Source organism: Gossypium hirsutum, chromosome D11 (assembly GCF_007990345.1).
Source record: "Gossypium hirsutum isolate 1008001.06 chromosome D11, Gossypium_hirsutum_v2.1, whole genome shotgun sequence".
In the NCBI taxonomy this organism is placed as follows: domain Eukaryota; kingdom Viridiplantae; phylum Streptophyta; class Magnoliopsida; order Malvales; family Malvaceae; genus Gossypium; species Gossypium hirsutum.
The window spans coordinates 65,322,072-65,346,145 of NC_053447.1; the positions used below are offsets into that span (position 1 = coordinate 65,322,072).

Genomic DNA, 24,074 nt, shown 5'->3' on the forward strand with positions numbered 1-24,074 from the left:
CTTTGCATCGGACAGTAACATGCAGGGCTTTAGTAGAACCTCTTCCTCCGGATGGTATTTCATCATCACTAAAGAAGATAAAATTGTCAGCACCAATATTGTTGATCAGCCGATCCAGCTTGTTTACCGAAATATCGTCAGCCACATATGTTTCGTTTAGCACCTTTAATAGTGCATTCCGATGTACTTCCGAGTTTAAGAGTAAAGCTAATACAGAAATGCGGGCTGGCTGTTTGTGTAGTTGCTCCACAACACTGTATTCACTGTGTTTCAAAAAACTTCAGAACTCCTTTGCCTCCTCTTCTTTTATTGGTTCATTTACAATGGTTCAACTTCTACTGCTTTCCTTTCCTCTGTTCTTTCTTCCAATTCTCTTCCCTGGACGACTCTGCTTGAGCGTCATATCTTTTTCCATTGCGCGTGTAGAACCTATTTCCTGATTTCTTTCTGCTTCTTTTCCCAAAATGGTCACATTACACCCGTATTCCACGGCACCATTTTGTTATCCCTATAAGAGAAATTTGATGGTTTCTGGATTACAATTTTCGGTGTTACCTGAGCCCTAACTCATTCCCCTTAGGGCGTGAGATAATGACCACAGGATGATTTGGAGCCTTTGTTCCCAACTCTGTCGCGCATATGCTCCTCATTTCTTTCGCATCTTCGTAAAATCTCATCTTCTTGTTATCCATCATGCTTTGAACCAAAGCCTTAAATCCTTCACATTCTTGGATTTCGTGCCCTGTTTTATGGTGAAATTCACAATAATTTCCCATCTCATGCCCTTCCTCAGAATCTGAAATAACCAAACCTCTTTTCGCCATTTCTTTCCAGACCCGTTTCAATGGAGTTTTTACTTCAGCAATGTCAGTCTTGGCTTCTTCTCCCGTACCTCCGCTAACCATATTCACCCCTTTATCTGTGTGATTAGGTAACAGATTCTTTGCGTTAGGTGAGTCGTCAAGTTTGACGACACCCAAATTGATAAGTCCTTCTACTACCTTCTTGAAGGCAGTACAATTTTCTATCGAGTGCCCAGAAATTCCCGCATGATAATCACATTGCGCATTCATATCATACCATTTTGGATACGGGGGTTGTAGAGGACTCAAGTAACGAGGAGCAACAACATGTGCATCGAATAAAGTCTGATACAACTCCTTGTATGACATCGGGATTGGCGTGAATTGGGGCTTTTCAGTAGTTTGCCTAGCTCCCGACTCTTGTCTTGATGATCCCTGTTGATTAGCAACCACTTTCTTTGGTTGATTCACGGTAATTGACCTACCATAAGCATTCACATTATTCACTTCATTTTCTCTTTTCCTCGGGGGTGCCCTCCTATTATTTTCTCCTCCATCTATTTTTCCACTTTTAATGGCATGCTCAATCATTTCACCGTTCATGATTATATTTGAGAAATTTTTTGAAGCGCTTCCCAACATGTGAGTGATGAACGGGGCTTTCAAAGTATTAATAAAAAGCGTCGTCATCTCTTTTTCCAAAAGCGGTGGTTGCACCTGAACCGCCACCTCTCGCCACCTCTGCGCATATTGTCTGAAGCTTTCGTTCGATTTCTTCTCTAAATTTTGCAGAGTTATCCTGTCAGGCATCATTTCTGAGACATGATTGTATGGTCTCAGGAAAGCCTGTGCTAAATCCCTCCAAGTAGCAATTTTAGCTCGGCTCAGCTGATTGTACCACTTTAACGCCGCTTCCGTAAGACTTTCCTGAAAGCAATGTATTAATAATTTATCATTATTAATATGCCCTGTCATTCTTCTACAAAACATAGTAATATGGGATCCTGGGCAACTAGTCCCGTTGTATTTCTCAAATTCCGACATCTTAAATTTGTAAGGGAGCACCAAGTCCGGAACTAAGCTCAGATCCTTTGCATCTATTCCATAGCTTTCGATGCTTTCTATTGCCCTAAACTTCTCTTCTATCCATTTCCATTTCTCCTCAAATTGTTTTGGAAATTCCTCCTTCGCCTTGTCCTTTTCAACCATCTCGTCAAGATCTGGGACAGCAATATTATTCGGGCTATCACCGGGATTAAAGCCCGCTCCGGGTTGAAAATTCACTGGGATTGAAGCATCGCCTTGGGACTGTTGGGGCCTAACCGACACAGAGGGTCTCCGCGGATGCAGCTCAGTCTGTACTTGCGCATGCGGAGGCGTGAAACCTGGAGGATAAAGTGGTTCACCATTGTTTTCTTCTTCACTAACAATCACAGGCCCTTTACCCTTATCTACTCCCTTCAATAATTGCGTCATCTTAGCCACCAGATCATTTTGGGACTCCTCCATCTTTTGTACCATGTCACGCTGAATCTTTTCTATTTGCTCTTTCATTTGCGCCTGCATCTGGTCTTGCATTTCTCTTTGAAGTCGCTCTAGCTTCTCCAACCTTTGGTCCATAATTTTTGTCTTAGCTCGGGTGCCGTAACTTTGTTGGTTTTCCAGGTTAACTGAAATGATTTTATTCGATTAGGTTTTTAATGGTCATTAATGCATATGATGTGATGCAATGCATGAAAAGAATGCAAAGGAAAAGAGGCACTGATTCTAATTCAACTTCATTAGAAAACTTTACTAGATAAAGAGTTTCTTTACATAAAATAGACTACATATATGGCTTTGCCCTCACACTCAAAGCCTTAACCTTTCTAAGAAGCCAAGCTAATTCTCGGCCCCTGTCCGACTCTGACTCATACTTCAAACTTAATAGATCAGCCTGAACCGCTAGAGTTTGCAGATGATCAGCTACTTCGCGCACTTGAGTCACCGCCTCTCCCATAATATAATCTCTTTCTCCAATCTGCTCTTGAGACCGACGGAATTGTCTTTGCCACTGCTCATTACTTTCTTCCAGAAGCTCTATCCGGATTTCACTATTTTGCAATGCATTCTCTAGTCCTCCTATCTGTCTTTTTAATTCTTCAATTTTGTCTAAGCTCGCCCTTAATTCAACCGTAGCTTTACGATTACAGTACTGGTGAAGCGATCTTTCTAGTTCAGTTATCCGGACCTTCAACTCCGTCTTCTCGTCTTGGAAAACTAGTAGACTCTTTCCCAAGGCGACTTCTCGAGCCCGAGTATCCTGAAATTTCTTTTCCCATTGATTAGCTTTCGTCTTTTCCTCCTGAATTTCTTGTCGCCATTGTTCTGGTGTTTTACCCAAGCCAGCGGCTCTTACCGACTTACGCAACTTCTTGTAATCTGTCTTCAGGCTGTCCAAATCTTCTTCTGCTTTGTTCTTCCCTTTTCTCAATTTGTTGGCCTCTAATCTTTGAATGTTCACATCCAGTCCTAACTGCATTTTTTCTTCCTCTAGTTGTTCTATCTTCTTCCCCAATTCTAAACTCCTTTTTTCGAATTCTTGTTTGATGATTTCTATCTCAGAAGGCAAAACTTGTAAGTGTTCCTCTAAAGATTGAACAGTTTCTGAATTTGACACCGGGATGTTGTCGTTGATCCTTTGATCACGCCACTGACCATACTCGGGGGTAATTGTCGGACCTACGGCTAAGATCTTCATTCGACGAGTCTGGTTCCAGGCACTAGATATTTCTCGAACCTTCTTCTTGTAATTGTCCTCCCTATAGGAAAAATCACTATAAGCCAACCCCTGGGTTGCTGGTATGAATTGTCGTGATCTATACTGTCTTGATACGAGTAGAGGAGCATATCCGATAGCTCCCCATATCCCGAGCAGCGGAACCCAGTCAAAATCTCCACATCGGTACAATATCTCATCAGGAATTAACCAAGGAGCCCTCCATTCAATATCTTCATCTTGGAGATTCTGGAGTATCTCTATCCATTTTTCTTCTGAAATATCATCCCGTCTTGGCGTGGCCACCAATTCTCCTAGAGGGGAGTAGCTATCGGAGAATACCCGATAAGAGACATTTTCGACTTTCCAGAAGTGGCTATGGAACCAGGCCAATAAAAGCTGCGCGCATCCAATAAACCTTCCCTCCCCTGCTTTTCGACACCCATTCAAGGATCTAAAAGTTTCAGCTAGTATTGCCGGAACCGGCGTAACCCCTTTACTAAGCCGATCAAACAAATCAGATACAGCCTCGTCTATGTGTCCTAAAGCTTTGGGGAAAACCACTAGTCCATAGATACCTAAAGCGAAGACATCGACCCTTTTCTTTAAGTCAGGATGTACAAGCACCAAATCTCGCAAACTTTTCCAAGGAACACATTTACTGTCGCCCTTCTGTTGGATCCGGGCAGCGACCCATTGCTCGCTCATCCCAGTGATGTTCATTAATTTCTTTAACAACGGAGGGACACAAGAAGCTCTGGAATAAGCCTTGTCGACTTGAATCTTTGGGCACCGAAGCAAGGTCGTATACTCTTCCACAGTAGGCGTCAAATCTACCTTCCCAAAAGTGAAACAACTGTAGGCAGGATTCCAAAACTGAGCAAGGGCTCGGAATAAATACTTGTCCACTTTGACACTAAGCAGATAAGGTAGGTCACCGTAGTTACAATAGAACAGCTGCTTGGCCTTGTCATCCCATTGATCCCAGACTTCTTTCATTTCTCGAAGGTCATTCTGGATTACACTGATACGAGTAAAATCCCACAATTCTGACACGTACCCTTCGGTAAGACTATCGCCTTTCTCCCGTTGTGTCGTTTCAGCCCATATTCGCACAGCCGCATTATCCTCTACTTTATCAACAAACCCCTTTTCCATGATAAGCTTTCTACTGAGAAACTGAACGTAAATCGACACCTCTTTTAGAATGAAGATGCCATGCAATCACAAACAAAGTAAATTAGCATTAAACACAGAATAAGATTTAAAATAAGCGACAAATAAATACAACATTCATTTAGGTAAGCACTAAAATTTGGAGTAGCTCTACCTAGGTCGGTTCCTAAGGTTCACTACATGTGGTATGGCTCTAGAGATAAGGTACCTGAACCAGCAGATTCCTCGATCTTTACCCATTATAGGCTCATACAGACCGAGTTCGGTTCAGGGGAATACATTTCCCTCTGGCCATGCGGAGATGAAAATCTCACGAAGACATAGGTACGGATGTATCCCGAAAGCGATTCACTATCCCATGCGGAGGTGAAAACCTCACGAATGCGTAGTTTCTCACTCCCACTTAAAAGGGTGTGACCAACGGTCATGCAATGCAATGTGCAGAAAGATACAAAAACTTAAACTAACACAGCAATTATAAACCACAACGATGAAAATTGTAATAAAGAGCAATGAAATGCGATGAAAGGATCGTATATTTAAACCAAGTTTTTGATTTTCGACAAAAAGACAAAAAATAATCAACTCGTGGCTCGACTCACTTATACGGTCCCCAGTGGAGTCGCCAAGCTGTTGACGCCATTTTTTTGATTGAAAAACGGGGTCAACTTGGGTTTTGAAAAATGAAACGGGAGTCGCCACCAATCCTTTTTTATGAGGTGTGATTGGATCACCTCGAAAAGTGGTTGTTTTTAATAAATGATTTGATTTTATTAAAACAACAAGTTTGGTCCACGAAATTTAAAAACGGGTTTGGGAGTCAGTTACGTACGAGGAAGGATTAGCACCCTCGTAACGCCCAAAATTGGTACCTAGTTGATTAGTTAATGTCTTAATGTCGAAGGTTGAAAACTTTGAAGAATTTTAAAAATACGATCCTTGTATTAAAACGTTGAAAATTTTCCAAGAAAAGGAGGGTACTTCACGTTATTCGAAAAAGAGAATCATATCCAGTAAGGAGGACACAATGTCTCGAATTCCCGATATGCGTATGAAAAGTGCTTATTTAGAAGATATTTTATTATCTCAGGTTTAGGAAAGGGATCGTGCCCAGTAAGTTAGGACACGATCTTTTCTTAATTCCGGAGATCATTTAAAAACTTGAGTTTGAAAAGATTCGTATATTTAGATTTATTGTGAAAATCGAAACCCAGTAAGTTAGGGTACGATATTCTCGAATCTAAACACGAAATATTATTAATTCAAAACGAACTTGTTATATCAAATAAAATGAAATACGAAAATCGTAGGAAAAATACGAAAGCCAATAAAATCATAATGCACGCAAAACTGTAAGAATAATATGAACAATAGGAACAATATAATAAAAATCATACTTACAATCAAAAAAACAATACATATAAAAATAAATTAAAATATTTATTCGAAATAATAAAGAAAATTAAATAAATAAGCAATAAATACAAAATAAAATAATAGTAAGGAATAGAAATATAATACCCATATATATACGTATGTTGAAATTATAAAGTATAAAAATATATATAAGCAGGTATTAATGTGTTTACGAAAATGAAAATATGGATATATACATATATATACAATTTAAAAAATAGAAAAATATATAAGTACATATAAGTTGTAAAAATAGGTACGTACGTATATATATAGATTATAAAAAGGTGGGTATATATATAGGTATGTATTTAAGTTAATATATATATATATATATAACATAAGTATGTATGTATACACACAAATATAAAAAATTACGGGAATATATATGTACATAAAAATTATAAAATATAAAAAAATATATATAAGTGTGTATATATTCGTGAAAGTAGAAAGATGTATATAGACAAAAATATATGAGTACGTATGTATATATATATATGAAAATAAAAAAGGTATATAGATTATAGAATATAAAGAATATATGTATGAGTATATATACATATAAATTGGGAAAAATATGTACGTGTATTACAAAAATGCATGCATGTATTTATATTGACTTAAATCAAGTAATACAAACGATAAGAAAAATATTAGGTAAATAAAATATACACATATATAACTTAAAATAAATAATAAAGGAACTCCCCTTTTCTTTAAAAAAATAAATTAAATGAACTAAAGGATGAAATTAAAATCAAACCAAAATCCGGGGGTCCAAACTATAAATAAAAAGCTCAGGGACTGAACTTGAATACGCCTAAACGCTGGAGGACTGATCAGGCAATATGCCCCAATCCTAGAGTGCAGCGTTTCAATGCAAATGACCGCACATGGTCAAAGGACCAGACTGAAGCAGAAACAAATTTCGCGGTCCAAATCAAAAAACAAAGGTCAGATTGCGCTTCAAGCGCAAGATGGAAGGACCAAATGCGCAAATTACCCATTAGGGCAAAACATGCGCAGATCTCCATCAAACGGCGCCGTTTAAATGTTTTTATTACTTACAAAAAAAATTGAAACCCTCATTTGCAGCCAGTTACAAAAAGAAAAAAAAATGGGATCCTCTCAACCCCCTCCCATTATCCGGCCATGGTCATTGCCAACGAATGGCCTCGCCGCCGTCGAAGCCAAAGGCCGGCGACGAGAAGATGGCCTTTATTTGCCCTCACTTCGCGGCGTATTCAAGGGTTGAGTTTTCTTGACCCGAGGGTCTGAAAGAAAATGGTTCAGTCCCCCTCCTTTGAACGCGAATCCGACGACGGTGAAGGACCACCGACGGCGGGGCTTCAAATCTTTTTCTTTTTGATTTCTGAAAGTCTTTAAAAGAGGGGAAAACTCCCTTAAAATACACTCAGTTTTTTTTTCTCAAATACAATTGGTTTCCCCCCTTACAAACTGATCTCCTTTAGGCTTTATAGCCGATTACAATATTAAGAAAATGTGGCTACTGTTGCTTGCTGCCTTGCTCTGCTCTGTTCTTTTTCTTTTGATTGCAGGTGCCAGAGGAGTTGGTGGTGGCGTGTAGGCAACGTTTGCAAGGCGGTGGAGCAGGTGGGTGGCGATGGGACAAAGCGATGGCAGAGGGATGGGCACGGCGCTAGGCTTGGCTAGGGTTTCCGCCCTAGTCTGACTGGGTTTGGGGCCGGTTGGGCTTATTGGGCCGTTTGGGCTCTGCCAATTGGGCTGATTGGGTTAGGCTAGTTGGGCCTGGGTAGTTTTTAGGTTAAAATTTGTTATTGGGCCCTGGGTCAAAAATTGGGCTTGTACACTTTACGCGGTATATCAAAAGTCATTTTTCGTATTTTGATATTCGAAAAATCGTACCCTAACTTACGAGGTTTTGATTTTCTCGATAAATCTAAATACGCGAATCATTTCAAACAAAGTTTTTTTTAAATGCTCTCGGGAATTAACGAAAGATCGTGTTCTAACTCACGGGACATGATCTTTTTCTTAAACCCGAGATAATCAAATATCTTTCAAAATAAGTAAATTCTTTTTTGGTATTCATTTTCGTATTGGGAATTCGAGACATTGTGTCCATAAGTTTGTCCTAACTTATGGGATATAATTCTCTTTCTCGATCAATGTAAAATATGCCTTCTTCTAAAAAACTTTTAACATTTCGATAAAGGATCGTATTTTAAATCTCTTTAAAATTTCCAATCTTCAATGCTAATACACTAATTAATCAACCAGGTACCAATTTTGGGTGTTATGAGGGTGCTAATCCTTCCTCGTACGTAACCGACTCCCGAACTTATTTTTCTGAATTTCGTGGATCAAAATCGTTATTTTAATAAAATCAAATTATTTACTAAAGACAATTACTTTTCGAAGTGGCCCGATCACACCTCATTAAAAAGATCAGTGACGACTCCCATATTTGTTTTCATTTTCAAATCCAAGTCGACCCCGTTTTGTCAAAAAAATGGTGTCAACAGTGACAATCTTTGGAAAATAATTTAAAAATAAAACCAGCTTTGTAAAATATTGACATCAACTATAATTTAATGTGTAATTATATACATAAACTTTGATTATGTGTAATTTTATATATATAATTTTGATTTGATCTAATTCTTGTAAATTATTAACACAATTATTAATATAACATCATTTTATGTTTATACATTTCATATATAAATAATTATATTTATCCAATATAAAAATAAATTGATTGATTTATTGCTTTAAATATGTACAATTAAATCAAAATTAAAGTTCCAAGTATACATTTGAACCACAATTATAGTTTTGCATGCATAATTGCACCAATTTAAAGTTCATGTATAATATTGAGACTGATCCCTTATAAAGTATGACCAAATACGAAAAATATCATTAACACAACATGTGTAAAAAAATATAACAAACTATACATAAAATGATTAACTAATGTTAAGAAATTTATATTACTAACATGATGAACACGAAGAGAACATAAAATAATTAAAATACATTATATATAATAATAATAATAAAACATGGTTTTGATAAAAATATACAAATGTGTTAAAACCTACTCTATTATTTAAATGTGTGATTGAATTAATATCATAAATTAATTTGATATTAATTTAATTAATGAAATTATTAAAATAATCTTATATATCTTTAAAAGTTAGAGATAATGCATATTTAATACATGTACTTTCATAAAATGTTCAATATAATACCTAATACTATATATATATATTTGAATCTCTAATTCGATTATTATTTTTTTAATTCTAGCTATTTGATTTCATTTTCCTGAATATTCTTGTTTGTGGATCTCCTTATCCGATCTTAATAGATAAAATAAAATGGTTAATGATGGAAAAAGAAAAAACACTAATAATTTATATTATTAATCTTCATTCACTTTAAAAGTAAACCAACTATTTTTTTAAAATTTTATTTAAATTTTATCTAACATATTTTCTATAATTTCATATAATCAAAATTGATAAATTTAAAATACGTTTTAACGTGCAGGCTGATTTAGATTTAGTTCAATTATAAATATTGATACAAGCAATACAATGAACACCCATATAAACTCATTCAGCTTAAGTAGATTCATGGCTATGCTTATGCCAAATTCATTGGTCTATTTTTCTTATATCAGTAGCCACTGTCGTCAGCAACTCACCTTTCATCATCGCTCAGAAGAAGGCATTGCTCACCAGACTCAAATCTATACCAAATGCATCTATCAACATCTACAATCAAGACTTCTCGATGGCATATGATGCAAGTCTCATGGATTATATAAGTTGGCTCCAAGATACATCTGATGTGACTAGTGGGAGTATTTCTATCATATCCACTTGAATTAGAGGCCTAAAACAAGGCATATTATAAATATACAATGAAGAGGTTTTAACCACAGAAACGACTAAAGCTTGAAAGTTTATAATTTAAATAATAATAATAATAAAGTACACATGAATTATCATGTTGGTTATTATGTCTAAAAATTTAATATTTTGATTGATATTTTCATTAAGAATAATAATTTAACTCTTTTTTTAAAAGGTTGGTGATCAAATTTAATACTTTTGAAAAATTGAGTACTGAAGTTAGCTTAAAAAATGATGATCAAAATATTAAAAAATATAAATGTTACAGGCTAAATTTATCATTATAAAATTTTAATTATTTAAATATCATACAACATACATATAAGTGTAACACTATGCTAGGTTGATATTTCCAAATAATACTAAAAAACGCTACACTGTTTATAACATATTTAACTGTCATAATTTGAATTAAGACTGAAATTTTAAAATTTTAAAAATATATAAATTAAATATTATCAAATTGAAGAACAGGAAGAATGAGTTTTAATACCAGAATTTGTTCTAGTACCGTTTGATTAAATTGACTTAAATCTCAAAATTTTAAAAATAAAAAACTAAAATAGATTGAATTAAAAATATTAAATTTGATATCAGTTTAGAAATTTTGGTGCCCTTCAAAAAACTTGAATATTTCTTTAAAAAAGGTTTTGTATCTCTATAGAAAGCTGGGAATCCCTTCAAAGAATTTGACTAACAAATATTGTTATACCAAAATTTATTTTTATTTGAAGTAGCAATTATTTTGATGAAATATAATGTTATTTAATTCCTATCAAAATATATAAGGTGATATAAAATTTATTTTAGCATACAAAATTTCTAAAATATAATATATTTGAATAATAGAGTTCAAGTGGAGCAAGTGGAGCAAGTGGTTCACGTGCATAAGGACTTGAAGTACACGAAGAAATGCAAAATATATGCAAGTGGAGCAAGTGGTGCCTCTACAAGTGTGCAAATTGGAAGAGAGTTCCAAGCGTTCCAAGCGGCTCACGTGATGAAGAAATGCAAAATATATACCGTGATTCACTCCAAGTGTTTCAAGTGCCTTGAAGAGAACCCAAAATTCTAAACTAATAGCTATGCCTTCCCATCCCATGGTTACACTTACAAACAAGGGCATAAAAAGGGTTTTTTAAACCCACTTTGATCTTCTTCAATTTTAGTGTAAAAGTTGTCGTTGCATTACCATAAATATGAAGTTCAATTTTTAAAAAAATGGATTTGGAATAATTTGTGTTTTTTTTTTGAAAGTCCCAACTATTGGAGGATTAAATCCACAAATTTCGCAAAATATATGGACTAGTAGCGCAATATGACCTAAATAAAATTACTCACTCTTCCTCCAACTTGGTTTCCAGTTAGATAAGACTGGCTGTTGCTACTTCTTTCCACACTTGACAATAAAGTCTTTCTTTTTTCTTTTCACGCTCGCTAGAATTGAAATTATAGAAAGATTACATTTTGAGAAATTAATTTTCAGAACAATCTATGGATTTCTCTGCTGTGTCTTATGCTCTCGAAACAATCGACAAGCTAACACAAGAAGTTACATCCTTGTGGGGCGTCGATGAACAAGTTGAGGGCTTAGCAAGTGAGCTGAGATGGATGCAAAGCTTCTTGAAAGTGGCAGACGCAAGAAAAGTTGATCATGAGGTGATACGTACCACCGTTGTTGAGATCAGAGAGTTGGCCTACGATGCTGAAGATGTGATCGAGACGTTTTCCATCAAAGTTGCTTCCAAAAGGAAAGGTGGATTTTCAAATTGCATCAAGAGATCCGCTTGTTTCCTCAAGGAGGGATGCCTGCTCCACCAGATCAAGTCAGAGATAGAGAAAATCACAGCCAGAATCAAAGTATTGACTCGACAATTGAAGACGTATGATGTATCAAAGTTAGGTGTTGATGGAGAAGGACCAAGTTCTTCAACTGAAAGGCGGGAGGCAAGGCGGCCTTATCCTCATGTTATGGATGATAACATTGTTGGATTGGGTAAGGATATTGAGAAACTGGTCTCAGTTCTTGTCGATGAGGAAAGCGAATGCAAGGTCCTCTCCATATGTGGCATGGGTGGTCTGGGGAAGACCACTCTTGCAAAGAAAATATATAGTCAAAGCCAAGTTGTTGGTCATTTCAAGCACTTGGCTTGGGTATACGTTTCTCAAAACTGTCAAAAAAGAAAAGTATGGGAAGACATTTTATCTGATTTTAACCTCTTAAGTGAAGCTGACAAGAAGATGAAGGTTGAAAAATTAGCAGAGAAGTTATCTAGTTTCTTGGAGGAAAATAAATGTTTGGTGGTACTCGATGATATTTGGAACACCGAGTCTTGGGATAGCTTAAAACCAGCATTTTCAGCAAGGGAGACGAGAAGCAAGATATTACTCACCTCTCGGAACAAAGAGATAGTTTCACATGCTGACAGTAAAGGTTTCCTATATGAGTTGCAGTATCTAAACTACAAACAAAGCTGGGAATTATTTCAAAAGATTGCCATTCCCCCAACAAATTCTCCAGGTAATATGTTTATTGATTTCATAATTGCAAAATTATTCTTGTCTTAATATATATTGCAATGTTTACTCTACATTCTATTTTTTTGTTAAAAAAAATTCTATAAAGTTAGTTGATTAATATTATAAATCAATTATAGGGAATTATTAAATTAACTTTCATTAATATCAAAATCTTGATTCATTAAAGAAAGATACGAGGAGCAAGCATAACACTTGTAGTAAAAAAAAAAAAAGCACCAACTTTTAGATTAAATAAGTATAATTTAATTTAGAATTATTAATTAAAATATTGTGCTAATTTTAAAATAAAATTATTATTTGAATAAAACTCTAATTATAAAATATTTTTATAATTTGTTTATATAAAAGCTTGGATTATGATTGCTGCTCATAATATTTTTAATTTATCTACTTTCTAATTTCTCCTACTAAAATAAAGCCTTAAAACATAGTACAATAAAACTTTCTAACTATGTGTGTAAAAACATTTTATTTATTTTTAATAACTTTTCAAATTGTTAAATTGGTGATAATATTGTGGTTAATTACTAAAATGTAATGTTGCGGGTAACTTGCATTGCATCCTGCTTCACTAATTATTTGAAATTGTTTAAGATGTCAATATTATGTGGTTAATTACTAAACTGTAGTCTGATTTTGAAGTTATCACTGATTTTTTTTGAAACTTTGTTTTGGTATTATACAGGCTATAAAATTGATGCGAAAATGAAGGAGTTGGGAGAGGAAATGGTTAAACACTGTGCAGGGCTTCCATTAGCCATCATTATATTGGGAGGAATTTTGGCTACAAAGTATCCTTCATTAATTGAATGGCTGAAGGTATCTGCAAATGTGAAATCATACTTGAACAACGATAAAGGTGAAGTCCTAAGAGATGTGTTGGCATTAAGTTATGATGATTTGCCTCCCTATTTAAGACCATGTTTTCTTTATTTAAGCCACTTTCCGGAAGATTATGAGATACCTGCGGATAGATTGATTCAATTATGGGTTGCCGAAGGTATTGTTTCATCAAAGCAAGAAGAAGGAGAGGAAGGGCAAGTAGCGGAAGATGTGGCTGAAGGTTATTTGCTGGAGCTTGCAGAAAGATGTATGATTCAAGTACGAGAAAGAGACATTGCAACCTTAAAGATAAGAAGTTTTCAGATGCATGATCTAATGAGAGATGTTTGCTTGTCCAAGGCAAAACAACAAAAATTCCTCTATATTGCAGATCAGTCAAATGCGTGCCAGTTATCCACTATTGGGAGGGTTCGCAGAGTTTCTGCTCACAAATTTATTCCCTTACAGTGCATTAAAAGTCCACGTCTTCGATCACTTTTGCTTTTCGATGAGCTTTTACCAGACGAAGAACAGGCAAATATTTTTCCATTGACAATGCAAAGCTACTTCGACAACCACGATTTTGACAATCCACTTTATTGGTTTGTGGCACCTTTAATGCTTAGCGTGGTATTTACTAAATTTAGGGGAATTTGGAAATATATGTTCAATAATTTTAATTTTCTTAGAGTGTTAGATTACGAAGGAGGAGGAGAAGCAGGATGCAAGTTACCCAATGACATTGGTAAACTCATCCATTTAAGATTCTTGAGACTAAGGGATTTGGAATTCTTGAGTTCAAAGTTGCCATCATCTCTAGGCAACTTAAGGTGCTTGCAAACATTGGATTTAAGAATAGAAGGCGGATGCTCAAACTCTATTCATGTACCTAACGTGTTATGGAGGATGCAGCAACTAAGGCATTTATATCTCCCCGAGGAATGTAATCGTAAAACAAAGTTGAAGCTGGGTACATTGAGAAACCTCCAAACACTTGTCAACTTCAACACCAAGAATTGTTATGTAAAGGATCTTATCAACATGACAAATATTAGAGAGTTGGAGATTCGAGGGCCCTTCAATATTGAAGATTGTAACACGGGGGAGTTGGACAAGAATCCACCTATCATCCACAGCAAATATCTTCATTCCCTGTCTATTATTAATGAGGAAGGAATAATCGATCCAAGACATTTGGCACACCTCCTTTTGAGTTGCGAAAACATTTCTAAGTTGAGGTTAGATGTAGAGATAAGAAGGTTACCAGAGTACCACTACTTGTCTTCAAATCTCGCTTACATAAAGTTGAGAAGGTGCAAGCTTGAGGAAGATCCAATGCCAACACTTGCGGAACTGCCTTACCTAAGTATGCTTGAATTACATGAAGAGGCTTTCATAGGAAAGGAAATGTTTTGCTCCGGGCAAGCTTTTGCTAAACTTGAGTCTCTAAGCCTTAAGGGGCTGAACTTTCTGGAGGAGTGGAAGGTGAGTGAAGAAGGAGCCATGCCTTGTCTTCGGCGATTGGAGATAGAAAACTGCATACAGCTAAAAAAGCTTCCAGATGGACTGAGGTTCATTGCAACCCTCCAAGAACTGAAGATTGAATCAATGCCAACGACATTCAAGGATAAAGTGGAAGAAGGGGGAGAAGATTTCTGCAAAGTCCGACATGTTCCTTCTATCATAGTGGATGCCCGTTTCTCGTCGATATTATGATCAATGCCAGGTAATTCATATCTTTGTTTATATATAAAAATCCACAACTATTTGGCAAGTTTAGATTCTTTGCCAGGCAGATAATTATTTAGAGAAGATCCTAGTTTCGGTTCTTATCCTCTGTTTTTTTTTTTTTGACAATGTCTCATATTCCCACAAGATTTGTCATTTGAATTAAAAGAGCTAGAAAATATTTTCAATAAGGTGTCATTTTCCTGAATATTCTTGTTAGCGGATCTCCTTATCGATCTTAATAGATAAAACAAAATGGTTAATGATGAAAAAAGAAAAAAACTAATAATTTATATTATTAATCTTCAATATTCACTTTAAAAGGTAAACCAACTATTTTTTTAAAATTTTATTTAAAATTTATCTAACATATTTTCTATAATTTCATATAATCAAAATTGATAAATTTAAAATACGTGTTTAGATTTAGTTCAATTATAAATTTTGATATAAGCAATACAATGAACATCCATATAAACTCATTCAGCTTAAGTAGATTCATAGCTATGCTTATGCCAAATTCATTGGTCAAAGTTCATTTTTTTTTCTTATATCAGTAGCCACCGTCGTCAGCGACTCCCCTTTCATCATCGCTCAGAAGAAGGCATTGCTCACCAGACTCAAATCAGATACCAAATACATCTATCAACATCTACAATCAAGGCTTCTAGATGGCATATGATGCAAGTCTCGTGGATTATAGCTGGCTCCAAGATGCATCTGATGTGACTAGTGGGAGTATTTCTATCATATCCATTTGGCCAAAAAACAAGTCATATTATAAATATACAATGAAGAGGTTTTAACCACGACCTAAGCTTGAAAGTTTATAGTTTAAATAATAATAATAAATTACAGATGAATTATCATGTAAGTTATTATGTCTAAAATTTAATATTTTAATTGATATTTTCATTAAAAATAATAATGCAACTCTTTTTGAAAGGTTGATGATCAAATTTGATACTTTTTGAAAGATTGAGTACTAAATTTAACTTCAAAAAAGAATGATGACCAAAATGTCAAAAAATATAAACGTTAAAGGCTAAATTTATCGTTATATATTTTTTATTGTTTAAATATCGTACAACATACATATAAGTGTAACACTATGTTAGGTTGATATTTCCAAATAATAATAAAAAAAGCTACACTATTTATAATGGATTTAACTGTCATAGTTTGAATTAAGATTAAAATTTTAAATTTCAAAAAATATATAAATTAAATATCATCAAATTGAAGAATAGGGAGTATGAGATTTAATAGCAAAAGTTGATGTAACATATTTATCCAGTGCCATTTGATTAAATTGACCTAAATCTCAAAATTTGAAAAATATAAAGACTAAAACAGAACAAATTTTAAAAAAAAATTATAGATTATATAAAATACATCAACTAATAGTAAAATAATAAAAAATAAAAAATCAAATCCCACAATTTCTAATGAAAATCAAAATCTCTAATAAGATACACTTACAAATTTTGGTATCTATTAATAATTTTGATAACAAATGCTCTTATAAATTGTGATATCAATTTAAAAATATTGTTATTGTATTAGAAATTTTGATATTTATTAAAAAATATTGATATTGCGTTAGAAATATTGGTGCTGCATTAACTTTTTTTATATCTATTAGAAATATTAAATTTGATATCAGTTTAGAAATTTTGGTGCCCTTCAAAAAACTTGAATATTTCTTAAAAAAAAAGTTTGGTATCTCTATAGAAAGCTGGGCATCCCTTCAAAGAAATTGGTATGAATATACAAATTAAAATTTGATTCATACTAACAAATATTGTTATACCAAAATTTATTTTTATTTGAAGTAGTAATTATTTTGAAGAAATATAATGTATTTAATTCGTATTCAAAATATATAAGGTGATATAAAATATATTTTAGCATACAAAATTTCTAAAATATAATATATGTAATGTTGTAAGCTATTTTTGCTATACAACATTTCTCACAAAGTATTTGGGTCACTACGCATCGTTTTCTTTTTTCATGTTTCCCCAAAATTTATGTTTAAAGTTTCTGTTTGCTGCTCATGTGACTCAATAGGCTATAATCAAAATTTTAAGGGATATAATTAGACATTTTGCCAAACCAAATTTTTAATGTGAGGCATACCGAAATTTCTAACGTGACACGATACATGAAATTAAAAATGGAATCAATACACAATCATATTTTGTTGTTGGTAGTATCTGTTTTTAGTTCAAAGATTTGATTTCATTTTCCTAAATATTCGAGTTTATGGATCTTAATAGATCAAACAAAATCGTTAATAATGAATTTTTCTCTTCTATAAAGCATACATGAAATAAGGTGAAGTCCAAAGAATCCTACAAGAACAGAGGAGATAGTCTACCCATAAAATTACTGCTTCCAAGTTGCAGATATATTTTTGTAATTCTGTTTATTTCTATTAAATTTTGTGTTGTCAAAACGCTACATTTTGACATTGGTTTTTAATGAAAACAGTGCGTGTAAGGGCGGGTAGTTAGATCAGTGTCAAAACGGGGAGTTGAGAGGGAGTAGATGTACTAGTTATTCACCTATCAGCATGGAGGGTGAGACAGTTACGGAAATACACATGAATTTTCTACTCTTCTGTCTCTAAAATCTCATCTTCTTCTCCGATTGCTTCTTCCTCCCATAATTATTTCTGTTCCGGTTTTCTTCCCTCATCATATTTCTCGTCAAATTTGAATGAAAATATATGCAGTTTACTTAAACTTCGCTTTTCATTACAACTTTTAAAATTATAACTTCATTGTTTACAGAAGTTAAAAGGTTAATCTTTGTTCTTGAATGCTGCAATCAAAACCAGTTATAACTTCAGAAACCTTATTTAGACATATATTTTAATCGTTGAAGTTTAAATGATTTTAAGATATTTAGACATGAATGAAAAAGGGTATATTATTCGTATCATTTCATGAGAAAAGAATAGCTCTATTTTGGCAATCCGAGTTAATTGGTGATCAAATATTATTGGCTCCCCTTTTCTTCTTTGCTCATTTTTTTAGCAAGGGATGATTAAAGAAAAAGGCATTTGATTACATCAATTTATTCTTTTTTCAGAATCAGTCGCCTAAGCATTGGGTTAAGAATCCAATTTTCATTGCAAAGTACTTTGTTACATCATCAGAATCACTTCAACCTATTGTACAAGCAAGAATCTATAGTTCAAACATTGCACAATGTTGTCTTTTGCCAATATATATCGTTTTTTGGTGCTTTGCTTAAACATGCTGCAAGGATTTGATAAACGTAAACATAAAAATAAAAAAAGATTGGTTTCAATAAATTTAGTTCTTGTTTTAGCTTCCATTAATTATGATTCCTTGCTAAAGCAATTGGATAAGAATCTAATTTCCCTTGTGCAGTATTCTTATCCTTCCATGGGAATCACCTGAACCCGTGTCCACAAGCAAGAATTGTATGGTTTAATTTAACTTTTAACCATATAATCAATTGTACCTGAAACCAAAAATTCCGAGATATCAACTCTCTTTGGTCACAAAAAAAAAAAATTGCTCTCTCATGGATTTCTCTGCTGTTTCTTCTGCCCTCAAAGCAATCGGCGAGCTAACTCAAGAAGTCACATCCTTGTGGGGCGTCGATGAACAAGTTGAGCGCCTAGCAAGTGAGCTGAGATGGATGCAAAGCTTCTTGAAAGTGGCAGACGCAAGAAAAGTTGATCATGAGGTGATACGTACCAGCGTTGTTGAGATCAGAGAGTTGGCCTACGATGCTGAAGATGTGATCGAGATGTTTGCCCTCAAAGTTGCTTCCAAAAGGAAAGGTGGATTTTCAAATTGCATCAAAAGATCCGCTTGTTTCCTCAAGGAGGGATGCCTGCTCCACCAGATCAAGTCAGAGATAGAGAAAATCACAGCCAGAATCGAAGTATTGACTCGACAATTGAAGACGTATGATGTATCAAAGTTAGGTGTTGATGGAGAAGGACCAAGTTCTTCAACTGAAAGGCGGGAGGCAAGGCGGCCTTATCCTCATGTTATGGATGATAACATTGTTGGATTGGATAAGGATATTGAGAAACTGGTCTCAGTTCTTGTCGATGAGGAAAGCGAATGCAAGGTTCTCTCCATATGTGGCATGGGTGGTCTGGGAAAGACCACTCTTGCCAAGAAAATATATCGTCAAAGCCAAGTTGTTGGTCATTTCGAGCACTTGGCTTGGGCATTTGTTTCTCAAAACTGTCAAATAAGAAAAATTTGGGAAGACATTCTATCTGATCTCAACATCTTAACAGAAGTTGACAAGAAGATGAAGGTTGAAAAATTAGCAGAGAAGTTATCTAGTTTCTTGGAGGAAAACAAATGTTTGGTGATACTCGATGATATTTGGAACACCAAAGCTTGGGATAGCTTAAAACCAGCATTTTCAGCAAGAAAGACGAAAAGCAAGATCTTACTCACCTCTCGGAACAAGGAGATAGTTGCACACGCCGACAAAAATGGTTTCTTATATGAGTTGCAGGAACTAGACTACAATCAGAGCTGGGAACTGTTTCAAAAGATTGCCTTCCCCCAAACAAATTCTCCAGGTAATATGTTTATTGATTTCATAATCGCAAAATTATTCTATCTTAATATATATTGCAACATTTGCTCTACATTCTATTTTTTTTTTGTTTGGCTAAAAGAATTTTATATTTTAAAGTGACATAATAATTTACTTGGTTCACTAACTTTACAAAAAAATTCATTTTAAGCTTTCATTTTTTATTATTATTATTTTTAGCAATCCATTTTAGACATACACATGACAGTCCACCTACGCCAGTAACTAATTAATTATTTTAAATTAAAATATTAAAATACATATTTATAATTTTTTATGAATTTTAAGAATAATTAATTTTAAAATAATAATTTTTATAATTTATTTGAATTTTAAAAATTTTAAAAATTAATTAATTGCTTACATGACATCCACGTGTATGCCACTTCAATAAAGTTAATATATGTTTAGTCATCATTCTTCTCAATTTGTTTCCGAGTTTATGTCTTGCCCCCCAAAAGCTTTCCAGAGTTTGTTAATTGATTTATTGTATGAATTTTGTAATTTTTTATGATAAATTTGATCATATATTTGTAGTTTATTTTAGTAAACTTCTATAAAGTAGAATCTAAATATTAAATTTATGAAAAATAAATTTAAATAATCGTAGTATCCAATACAAATTGAGCAATTAATTTATTTTGATCGTATTACAAAATTCACATCTAAAAAAAATTTGAAGTAAACTAGAAGTTAAGATAATTTATTTTACTTCAATAGAGTTATTACTTGAATGTAACTCTAAGCATAAAATATAGAAAAAAAAAATTGTGATAATTGTAATTATTATCAGTTAAAAAATTGATGTAAAAAGGAAGGGAAGTTAATTTTATTAATGAAAAATAGAGTTATTTGATAAAATTTTAAGCATCTTAACAATCACTTAATTAATATTAGAGTTAATTATATTCATTAGTTTTTATGTTGAATGATGTTTTTTTGCATTAATTACATAAAATAAAACTATATTATATGTTGAATATGTTAAGAATATTTTAATTACGATTTGAAAATTTTATATTATAATATTTGAATTAATAAGTTTATATATTTTAATTATATTCATATTTCATACAAGAAATATTATTTTATGTTAATTATCGCAACTAAAAATAAAATATTTTAAAATTTTGATTAAATAGTAAATATATAAAATCACATGCAACACATATGATAATAGAAGTTAATATAATAAAAGTTGTAAACTTTTAGCATAATTATTGCATTTTCATGAAGTTGGTTAAATTTTGATATTTTTTTGTACAAATAAAAATACTATAAAACCAGGTGTTTCAATGTCATAAATCAATTGTAGGGATTTACTAAATTAAATTAACTTTCATTCGTATGATTCGTTACAAAAATATATATTACAAGGAGAAATCATAACACCACAACACATTTGTAAAGAATTGTAAATCAATTGTAGGAATTTACATTTGATATACTAAGTGTATAAGTGAATCACATGCAAGAAATCACTTGTCAAAAACCATTTTATTTATTTTTAATAACTTTTAAAATTGTTAAATTGGTGGTAATATTGTGGTTTAATTTATCGGCAACTTGCATTGCATCTTGCTTCACTAATTATTTGAAATTCTTGAGTATGTTAATATTGTGGTTAATTATTAAACTGTTATCACTGATTTTTTTGAAACTTTGTTTTGGTATTCTACAGGCTATAAAATTGATGCGAAAATGAAGGAGTTGGGAGAGGACATGGTTAAACACTGTGCAGGGCTTCCATTAGCCATCATTATATTAGGAGGAATTTTGGCTACAAAGTATCCTTCATTAACTGAATGGCTGAAGAATGATGGGCAAATAGCGGAAGATGTGGCTGAAGGTTATTTGCTGGAGCTTGCAGAAAGATGTATGATTCAAGTACGAGAAAGAGACATTGCAACCTTAAAGATAAGAAGTTTTCAGATGCATGATCTAATGAGAGATGTTTGCTTGTCCAAGGCAAAACAACAAAAATTCCTCTATATCGCAGATCAGTCAAATGAGTGCCAGTTATCCACTATTGGGAGGGTTCGCAGAGTTTCTGCTCACAAATTTATTCCCTTACAGTGCATTAAAAGTCCACGTCTTCGATCAATTTTGCTTTTCGATGAGCTTTTACCGAACGAAGAACAGGAAAATATTTTGCCATTGACAATGCGAAGCTACTTCGAGAACCACGAATATGATTCTGACAATCCACTTTTTTGCTTTGTGGCACTTTTAATGCTTAGCGTGTTAGGTACTAAATTTAGGGGAATTTGGAAATATATGTTCAATAATTTTAATTTTCTTGGAGTCTTAGATTACGAAAGAGGAGATGCAGGGTGCAAGTTACCCAATGACATTGGTAAACTCATCCATATAAGATTCTTGAGATTAAGGGGTCTGTACTTCTTGAGTTCAAAGTTGCCATCATCTCTAGGCAACTTAAGGTGCTTGCAAACATTGGATTTAAGAATCAAAAGCGAATGTTCAAACTCTATTCATGTACCTAACGTGTTATGGAGGATGCAGCAACTAAGGCATCTATATCTCCCCAAGCGATGTAGTCCTAAAACAAAATTGAAGTTGGGTACATTGAGAAGCCTCCAAACACTTGTCAACTTCAACACCAAGAGTTGTTATATAAAGGATCTTATCAACATGACAAATATTAGAGAGTTGGAAATTCGAGGGCCCTTCAATATTGAAGATTTTAACACGGAGGAGTTGGGCAAGAATCCACTCATCGTCCAAAGTAAATATCTTCATTCCTTGTCTATCATCAATTATGAAGAAGGAATAGATCCAAGACATTTGGCACACCTCCTTTCAAGTTGTGATAGCATTTCTAAGTTGAGCTTAGATGCGGCGATAAGAAGGTTACCAGAGTACCACTACTTGTCTTCAAATCTCGCTTACATAAAGTTGAGAAGGTGTATGCTTGAGGAAGATCCAATGCCAACATTTGCGAAACTGCCTTACTTAAGTATGCTTGAATTACATGAAGAGGCTTTCATAGGAAAGGAAATGTTTTGCTCTGGACAAGCTTTTGCTAAACTTGAGTCTCTATGCCTTAAGGAGCTGAACTTTCTGGAGGAGTTGAGGGTGAGTGAAGGAGCCATGCCTTGTCTTCGGCGATTGGAGATAGAGAACTGCAGACAACTAAAAAAGCTTCCAGATGGACTGAGGTTCATTGCAACCCTTCAAGAACTGAAGATTGAATCAATGCCAAAGACATTCAAAGATAAAGTGGAGGAAGGGGGAGAAGATTTCTGCAAAGTCCAACATGCTCCTTCTATCATATTCCAAAATTGCGAGTGGTAGTAATCATGATTAATGCCAGGTAATTCATAATCTCTGTTTTAGGAAATACTTAACCCATTTGTTTATTCATAAAAATCCACAACTATTTTGCATGTTTATACATCATATTGACATTTTTTAATATTTCCTCTTCAGGTATTGAAGCCATTGCCATTTTTTTTTTATTCTGTTGGTGCTCTTCATGGGACCAAATATATGTAAAAAAGTTGTAACAGTACTGTGTGAAATTGTGTACGTGGTGTGAACTTTTTTGTATTGTAAAATTAGAGATTTGAAGTTGTCTTGTATTTTCTATTCGCTAGAGATTGGGTGTTTTTTTTTTTTTTTTGTTATAAATTTCAAAATTGTAAGGTGCAAAATTATGAAAAGCTTTTTAGGTAACTTCTATTATACTGTACATCCCTTGCTTAAAAATTTTAAAATTTTAATATGATAATAATATCAAAGTGTGATGCAATAATTCAATTTTTAAGTAAATGAATTTAAAGGTAACGATAATTAAAAAAAGCATGTTAAGTATGTGATTGAATTAGTGTCATTAATCAACTCGATATCAATTCAGTTAATGAATTTTTAAAAATAACCTTACATATTTTAAATAAGTTACGGGTGATGCGTATTCGGTAAATGTACTTTCATAAAATATCCAATGTGATACCTATACTTTGAAAATGTTCAATGTGGTACCTAAATTATTAATGCGTTTTGTTATGGTACCTAATGTTAACTGTGCTAGTGAATTACTAAACAATATTCTAAGTTTTTTAAAAAGTTTTCTAAAAAAAAAAAAGAATTTTAAAAAAATTTAACGGCTTGGAAAATTTTAGAAGAAAGACACTAGAATATAAATAAAGCAATTAGGTTTTAAATAATTATTTTTTAAAATTTTTATTTGCATGTATTTTTTCTTAAAATTTTCTATTACTTTTTAAATTTTTTAATTGTTTTACTAACGTGACATATAAGATAAAATAACAACACGTCAACAATTATGCA

General features: G+C 33.4%; 2 protein-coding genes across 3 annotated transcripts; both read left to right on the forward strand.

Annotated features, from left to right (window-relative positions):
* Nucleotides 1-11,359: 11,359 nt before the first annotated feature.
* On the forward strand, nucleotides 11,360-16,826 carry LOC107935660 (probable disease resistance protein RF45). 2 transcript variants are annotated; one of them, XM_041104874.1, is made up of 3 exons: nucleotides 11,360-12,588; nucleotides 13,294-15,156; nucleotides 15,719-16,114. In XM_041104874.1, exons 1-2 carry the CDS (start codon nucleotides 11,562-11,564, stop codon nucleotides 15,144-15,146), a joined length of 2,880 nt encoding a protein of 959 aa, XP_040960808.1. In that variant the 5' UTR covers nucleotides 11,360-11,561; the 3' UTR covers nucleotides 15,147-15,156; nucleotides 15,719-16,114. The 2 variants fall into 2 exon arrangements, with proteins under 2 accessions (XP_040960808.1, XP_016723773.2); XM_016868284.2 differs by having other exon boundaries at nucleotides 11,362-12,588; nucleotides 15,716-16,826.
* A 1,810-nt stretch (nucleotides 16,827-18,636) lies between these two features.
* On the forward strand, nucleotides 18,637-23,467 carry LOC107935662 (probable disease resistance RPP8-like protein 2). The gene is made up of 3 exons (XM_041104875.1): nucleotides 18,637-19,746; nucleotides 21,445-23,097; nucleotides 23,214-23,467. Exons 1-2 carry the CDS (start codon nucleotides 18,720-18,722, stop codon nucleotides 23,076-23,078), a joined length of 2,661 nt encoding a protein of 886 aa, XP_040960809.1. The 5' UTR covers nucleotides 18,637-18,719; the 3' UTR covers nucleotides 23,079-23,097; nucleotides 23,214-23,467.
* The last annotated feature ends 607 nt before the right edge of the window (nucleotides 23,468-24,074 follow it).